Consider the following 8,336-nt stretch of genomic DNA (forward strand, 5'->3'; position numbering starts at 1 on the left):
CCCAAAAAAAAAAAAAAAAACAAAACAAAAAAAAAAACAAAAAAAAAAAACAAACAAACTAACAACACAAACAAACAAACAAACAAACCCCATCAATTGACCGAGGGGGCTCCAAGGCGAAACCCTTTAGGGGCGGTCCAAAAAAGTATACATCCCACTATTAAGTATGCGTCACACAATTAAAATTCTGTTTTTACTCATTCATTGTGGCGACATCGCAGTCGGTGGTTGCCAGATTGATGTTGACACTGCTGTTCTGTTTTTACTGTCACTGAAAAATTGGGTAAATTGACGGAGTTATGATAGGGGTAAAAATGCGTCGAAATGCTTCGTGTAATATACACACTGGCGTGCTCAGGCCGGAACTTGGCCTGGCGCACTGCCGTGCGCCTAGATTTGAAGATATTTGATAGAGGGATCTGTAACTACGGAGGTCTTATCGTCTCGAAATCCAAAAGAGAAATATAGCATACTAGAAAGCCAGCTGTTCCGAGAACGAATCTTATCCTGTTTGAGATAAAATCCACCCCGGTTGGAAATCGATCTCATGGTACTTTTTTTGCTAATTTTTCTTACTATTTTTTTTTATTTGTCTTGCAGCTCATTCACACACGCCAAGCCCTGCTCCAGCAACAACAAGAACTCCGCCAACAGCTCCTCCTACAAAAACAACAACAGGGTCAACAACAACTCGGCCCAGGTCAACAACAACTAGGTCCGGGACAACAACAGCAACTAGGCCCTGGTCAACAACAGCTAGGGCCAGGTCAACAACAACTAGGTCCGGGACAACAACAGCAAGTAGGCCCTGGTCAACAACAGCTAGGCCCAGGTCAACAACAGCTAGGCCCAGGTCAACAACAACAACTAGGCCCAGGTCAACAACAGCTAGGGCCAGGTCAACAACAACAGCTAGGGCCAGGTCAACAACAAAACCAACAACAAATGGGCCCAAGTGGACAAGTCGTACTATCTAGTCAGCAGCATCAGCAGATGTTGCAACAGCAGGTTAGTGGTTCGAGTCCAAGTCAAGTTGAAAAATTTGGTGTTGTATATTTTTCCTTTTCTTTTTACAAATTTAACAAGAACAATTCTTTGAAACTTATGAATTATTGAAGATCTTGTCTAGAAACTAGTAAAGCTTCGCTATACATAGTAACAGTAAGTAAAAAGGGGACTTTTATGTTGGGAATTTTCTTTTTTTATTTTCACCAACGGTAAAATCACTCTTGCTTACCAAACTAGTCTCAACCAGGCAATCCCTATTATCAAATCTCAAGTCGTTCCAGAAATGGGTCGACTGTAAACAAAGCCTCTCCACCATGTTCTATCTTTGAACTTTTTCCTTCGTTTATTACAGTTGTTGGATCTAATCCTCTTTTTTCAATGTCTTTACGAAACATATATACCCATGGTAATCGTCTTCTCGATTATGCTGATCATAATTGCTGCTGATGCTGATCAAAAAAAAATATTTTGTTACAGCAGCAATCTAATCAGCAGGGCGCTAGTCAGCAGCAGCAACAGGGAGGCAGCAATGTACCGAACGATTTGATGCGGCATCAGTTACAACTACTCAGGCAGCATCATCTAGCCACACAGAACAGACATATGCAGGCGCAGGCACAGCAGCAAGCCCAGCAGCAACAGGCGGGCCAACCACAGCCTTTGCAAGGGGTAAGAGATCGCATACTAACTTACCCAGAACATTTTTAATTTATACCTCTAATTTATAAGAATTATAACTTTACCCCAAGCAGATAAACTTCTCTTCGATTTCGGTACGATAAAACGTTCGTTGTTATAGTTTCTTCAATCAAATCTCTTTGGGGGGGGGGGTTTGTTTGTTTTTTTTTTGGACTGTACCCGATTTGATAGAGGTACTAACTGCTAAGGTCTTATCATCCCGAAAGCGAAGAGAGAAGGAAGATAGGATGAGATAACGCCAGCCGTTCCGAGAACGAACCTTAGCCCTTCAGGATAAAATCCGCCCCAGGTGGGAATTGAAACCACGACCTTGTGCCTACGAGGCAAACGCGCTACTTTCCAAGCTAACTAGGCTGGCCAGCCTTTTAAGCCTTCAGCTTTGCTTAACAGTGTTTTAAGACCCTCGTTCTTCTTTCTTGCCTCCCGTTACCAATCTTTGTAAACTATCCTAATTACTAAGGATATTTATGTCAAATAAATAAAATAAAAAAGACAGGCCTATGCCAGTTTTGCCTGACAGAAAATCTTATCGTGAGCGGCCGGCCTTACTGTCAGATCTCTGAATGGTGTTCGGACCATCACAAGATCGATTCCAAGCTTGACCAGAACATTAAGGCATTAACTTAGATGAGGTAGGTGTTTTAAGACCCCCGTTCTTCTTTCTTGCCTCCCGTTACCAATCTTTCTAAACTATCCTAATTAACAAGGATATTTATGTCAAATAAATAAAAAAAGACAGGCCTATGCCAGTTTTGCCTGACAGAAAATCTTATCGTGAGCGGTCGGCCTTACTGTCAGATCTCTGAATGGTGTTCGGACCATCACAAGATCGATTCCAAGCTTGACCAGAACATTAAGGCATTAACTTAGACATTAGAGAGGCCTGTGTTTAGATTTTACGAGGTAGAACGGATACTGTCGGGTAGTTAAACGATCTAATTATCACTAGGCTTGAGAACTTGGATACTCAATCCGTAACCAGGTTAACCCCTGCTGGTATCAGGTGACTGGAACGGATACTGTCCTGTAATTAAACCCAGGACCCGTTTATTTGATGACTGGTTAGGTTAACCCATGCCATACTGCATACCAGATTCTGGTTGCTGGCGACAAGTGTCTTCGTCTGTGTTTAGATTTTACGAGGTAGAACAGATACTGTCGGGTAGTTAAACGATCTAATTATCACTAGGCTTGAGAACTTGGATACTCAATTCGTAACCAGGTTAACCCCTGCTGGTATCAGGTGACTGGAAAGAATACTGTTGTGTACCCAGGACCCGTTTATTTGATGACTGGTTAGGTTAACCCATGCCATACTGCATACCAGATTCTGGTTGCTGGCGACAAGTGTCTTCGACCTCTCGAATAATTACAGTCCACGTCAACTGGGAAGTCCGATGGAAGCGCATGGAGGGGAACCGCAACTTCTCAACTGTAAGTCGGACAGTTCTAAAATTAAGTACAGTGCCATTTTTTGCTTTCAATAATAGTTTTATAGTGCTTTTTTTTGCTTTTAATAGTTTTGCCATTTTTTGCTTTTATAATAGCTTTATAGTGCTATTTTTTGCTTTCAATAATGGTTTTATAGTGCCATTTTTGGCTTTCATACTTCCATAGATCAAGTCTTTATTGGCCACTTCATCATGTGTGTGGTATACAGTACTTAGATTAGTCTGGATATTGTTATTGCTGTCTAGGAATCCTAAGATTGTGATTGGTCCATTTGGTCCACGTCTGAGGTCAGAGTAAGTTGGACGGACAATGGCGGATTGTTTTCCTATGTGGTATTGTCCGCATTTTTGTTATTCCATGTGGTATTGTCATTTTATTTTCCTATAGAGTGGTTTATGTAGAGAGAGATGGTTTATTTCTATTATTTTTAGTTTCCCTTTGGCCAATTCGTAGATTTGTAGAAGCCTAACCCATCCTTTAGGTCTTGATGGAGGACTCACAGTAACGTTGTGAAGTTCCATGTGATTTCATCTCAATCCATCCTTTATGGCTGTTTGCTCCTATACCTAAGCCTCGGAGTGGGCTTACTTGTGAGAGTCTCTGGCCAATGGTTTTGGATTTTTGCATCTTCATTACGTTTGACTTGTAAGCGCTAGGTCGCAGGTTCGATTTCGGCCCGGGGCGGGTTTTATCCTAAATAGATAAGGTTCGTTCTGAGAGAGAGAGAGAGAAATCATTAGCTATGGATAATTCTAATAAATTGTTTATGTTATATTTCCCCTTAAAATCTATTTCGTGTTATTATAAACCGGGGATCTCTTGACGTTCGCGCGCCTCCCGGCACGCTTGATAAGAATAAGTTCAAACAATTTAATTCCTTTTTAGGTCCGCGCTTTGAATGAACAATAATCATAAACAAGACACCTGTATTCACCTGTTAACCTGTGCTATTCACCTGTTACAGAGGCGCTAGGGGCGTTTAACCTATATGGAACTCACTCATCCGAGACAACATCGACAGAAGACTATTCTACTAATTACACATAGCCACATAATAGTGCCGCGAATTCCGAGCTATTACAGCCAATTGATAACTAATATCAGCCAATTGCGAGCTAATTGAACCTATGGCTATCCAAATGAAGAATTTTATTGCCAATTGCCATAGATTGGTTTCAAAGTCTATAATAGGGAATTTATAACGAGGGGAATTAAGTGAAACCAACCCGGCCATGTGTTGATGACTCAGCTACGGACCATGTGAAGGTGATATGCAATACAAAGGTGATACAGGTGTCTCGAGATGCAAAAGTCACGTGAGCTGACGTGAGGTGAGGGCAGTATGGCTATCATGAACAAAATTACCTACTATATTATGGGGAAACTTTGAACTACATATTTCTGACTATCCGTGAGCTCACCTGACGTGATAATAGTGTGTTTCTACCTTTAATATAGGTGAAACAAATCACACGTTTTTTGCAACCAAATTAGGCCCGATTCACAATATCCGTTCAGGTTACGCTCCAATCACAGTACGTTCAACGAGCGGTCAAATATTTTATTGGTGATCCAGTAGTTTTGGCTGTAGAGCGGCAAATGCGGAAGATTAGATGAGAGTGATCTTTTGAACGGCAGATGTGAATAGGTAAACTTCTTTCTAACCGCCTGCCCAGAAAGATTTTTTTTTAGCCAGCCTAGTTAGCTTGGTTGGTGGCGCGTCTGCCTTGTAAGCGCTAGGCCGCGGGTTCGATTCCCGCCCGGGGCGGATCAAACATGTAAGGTTTGTTCTTGGAAAGGTTGTCTATCCTGTCCTCGGTGTCGTATTTCTCTCTTCGATTTCGGGACAATAAGACCTCCGTTGTTACAGTTCCCTCTATCAAACTTTTTTTTTATATATATAATTTTACGGAGAATCTCTCCATTTTTATAATCCGAAAAATGATAAAAAGGTAGGGATAAAAGGTAGGGATAAAAAGGAGATAAAAAGGGATAAAAAATGATAGAAGTTAGAAAAAAGAAAAAAAAAAGGACAATTATTACAAACCTCTCGAAAAAGTCCTGGGAACTGATCTAAAGTCAAGTTCTAGCGATGTGTCACCACATATTTTCTTTCCTTAAGGAAAACAGGTCTTTCCTTAAGGAAAATGGAAAATAAAAAATCTGCTCTAAACATCAGATGATCAGATTTTCAAGTTCACACACCATTGAACACTCCTGACCAAGTGAAATAAATCAATACCATCAATATGGTACATACCAATATTACCAATACCAAGTGTATTGTGTACGTATAAAGATACTCCACAATTGTCAATATTCCCAGGCCAATTACAAAATTTCCATCTTTAGGAAGACTCTAAGCAAGAAGTACCATTGCATTGTGAATGTGATCTGGGTTTGATTGACAGGTTGCTGTCGACATATTGACGGGGCGTCGCTTTGTTTCAGATCGATTGCCGCCAAACATTCTTTTATGGATCGAACGAAGTGATTGCAGAGTTTTAAATCGACGATTATGCATTGAGATTAGTTGCTGTTACTGTATAACAGGCAAGGTTTTTGGTGACGGGGCTTTCAGCCTTCATTCGGCGTCAAGTTACCCTCCTCGCCTCCTCCTCACATTAACCTCCCCTGGCCTGATTATCCTAATCATCCATCTGGATACCAACCACCGGCGAGATTGCTTAACTTCAGAGATCCAAGGGGAACTAGTGCATTAACCGTGCTATCACTGCCAGCTCTGTTTGTTTGTTTGTTTGATCCTTCCGATTTTGATTATAATTTTGGCAAACATTATTATCAACATACTAGGGCCAATCTTCCATGGGAGTAGAAGACTTGAAGTTCACCTAATATTTAAACTTTTAATTTTAAAGCATATCTAATTAACTATTATAAATGAGCGATTGATGCTTTAAAATTATGTAAATTTCACCGCCAAACGTCAATTTTCAAACGGCTTTCATTACTTTTTAATACGAGAATTAATCGACATAGTTTTAATCTTATTTTTTATCGCTAAATAAACGATTTAAGTGAATTGATAATGAGAGTTGAAAGTGGTTAATTAAACCTTCCATCAGGTTTGAACTCGAGAAGTAATTAACTAATTAATCAACGCTGTGGAGAAATGAGACTTGAAGAAGAAGGATTTAAGTCAGGCTATTAAAAATTAAAAGGTTTAGGGCCCCGTTGCACGGTGGAAGGACTGATTGCTACATTTAAACGTGACAGTTTTGCCAGCCTAGTTAGCTTGGTTGGTAGTGCGTCTGCCTTGTAAGAGCTAGGCCGCGGGTTCGATTCCCACCCAGGGCGGATTTTATCCTGATGGTATAATGTTCGTTCTCGGAACGGCTGGCTTTCTCCTATCCTGTCTTCCTTCTCTCTTTGATTTCGGAACGATAAGACCCTGGCAGCTGCAGTTCCCTCTATCAAACGGTTGAAACCTTTTATGTTTGATTCCCAAAAGGGTAAAAATGGGCTTGGTGAATTTCAACGTTGGCAGCTCCACTCTAAAAACCTCCAAGCTCCAAGCCAGGTGAACACCAAGGCGCCAACACATAAATCAGTTAACTCTCACATAAATTCATGTGCTCTGAATTGCAAACTACTTGAATTCGCAATTTTGCACCTCTCTCGGAGCTTTGAGTGACACAGGGCGTTCGGAAAGTCACGACACTCTTGAGGCCCGTGCTTACTTGTTGTTCGGAAAAAAATCGTGTCGTGTATAATGGTGGGTCCAGACTTGTGCAATGCAACGTGCAATGCAATGAAATTCGTTAGTTTGGACGTGTTTGAGAAAGTTGCAGCAAAGTTTTTTGAACATTGCAGCAAACGTTTGTGGGTATCCGAGAGGTTGGCGGTTTTCTGGCGAATGTCTTTGATGTGCGTTGCACTAGTTTGGACGTGTTTGCAAAGCATCGTGCAATGCAATGCAAATGATGTACCTACTATAGGCCATTACTAGTTGAGTATCGGTACAAAAATTCTCGGATACATGAAAAACGTTCGCATTCGTCAGATTTGATTTTACGTGCAACGTGCAATGCAAATGCTTTGCACGTTGCATTGCACAAGTCTGGACCCACCATAATGGGAACACTCTCATAACTCATGATTTGATTACATTGCCTACAAAGAAAACTGGAGACGGGCGCCTTTTAGAATATAGAACAGGGAGAAAGGGATCAATTTGCTTTAAAAGAACAAGGGATTTATCCCTTCTCGGGGATTTTTCGGGTCTGACTGGGATGAAAATGGATTTAGGGATTTTAAGGGATTTTTTAACCATTTTAAGGTATAATAATTTTTATTTATCTAATAAAATACATTAATTATTTAAAGTCAATATTTAAGGGTATTTGAGTAAATTTTACTTTTTCGAAGTTTTGACCTCAGATTTGGATTTTTCACAACTTTTTACGTAGGAATCGACCTTTTAATAATAATATTTTAACAAGTGCAACTGCTCCATTCAGAGACTTTGTGAACTTCATAGAGGAAAAAAAAGTCTTTACCTAATAAATAACTCCATTTAAGTTTGGTTCGTTAACTTTTTGAGCACCGTGTGGTGTGAAATAAAATCTATTACAGTATGCAGATCTGCGAGCAAGCACAAGTCCTCACGATGGTTAACTGGTGGTTCAAGAAGAGTAGGCATTATTTGAAGGGTTTGTACGTCACCTTATATTTGTGTAACTTTTGACGGTTTTTTTATGCACCTCAATTGAGGTCCTTAGAGCCTAAATCCAAAGTTTCAGCCATTGGTCCGTGTGTGTGTCTGTCTGTCTGTAAACAAAATATCTCGAGAACGGTAAGAGCACTTTCAAAGCTAATAATGAGTAGGTCAGTTCTCTAACCACTTGACAACATTTCAGTGTCGGTTCCTCAATCAATTAATCCGATCCTCAACTAATTCTCAGACGAAAGATTGTGAAACAAATCTTTGTTCTTGAAAACATCAGAACGAGTTGATGGGATATCCTGTGGTCCCATTTTCGTTCAGAATACATAGGGGAACATGGGGCAAAACGGTACATCGGGGCAAAACGATACTAACACAATGTTTGGTTAAAATAGGTCCTGCGGTTGGCGGTATATTGACTGCTTTTTGGCGGTTTCCGACCGTTTTTGGGCGGTTTTCAGCTATACCGACTAAACGGTTAGGGATATTG

The 8,336-nt window shown here is 40.4% G+C and overlaps 1 protein-coding gene across 1 annotated transcript; it reads left to right on the top strand.

The window, feature by feature from the left end:
• Positions 1-600: 600 nt before the first annotated feature.
• On the top strand, positions 601-1,677 carry LOC103521000 (putative mediator of RNA polymerase II transcription subunit 26; the record flags this gene model as incomplete). The annotated part of the gene is made up of 2 exons (XM_008486103.1): positions 601-1,008; positions 1,486-1,677. Coding segments are annotated over 2 exons (600 nt in total), but the record flags the coding sequence as incomplete, so codon positions are not given.
• Between the last annotated feature and the right edge of the window lie 6,659 nt (positions 1,678-8,336).

Source organism: Diaphorina citri, unplaced genomic scaffold, assembly GCF_000475195.1.
Source record: "Diaphorina citri unplaced genomic scaffold, Diaci psyllid genome assembly version 1.1 scaffold4367, whole genome shotgun sequence".
Classification (NCBI taxonomy): domain Eukaryota; kingdom Metazoa; phylum Arthropoda; class Insecta; order Hemiptera; family Psyllidae; genus Diaphorina; species Diaphorina citri.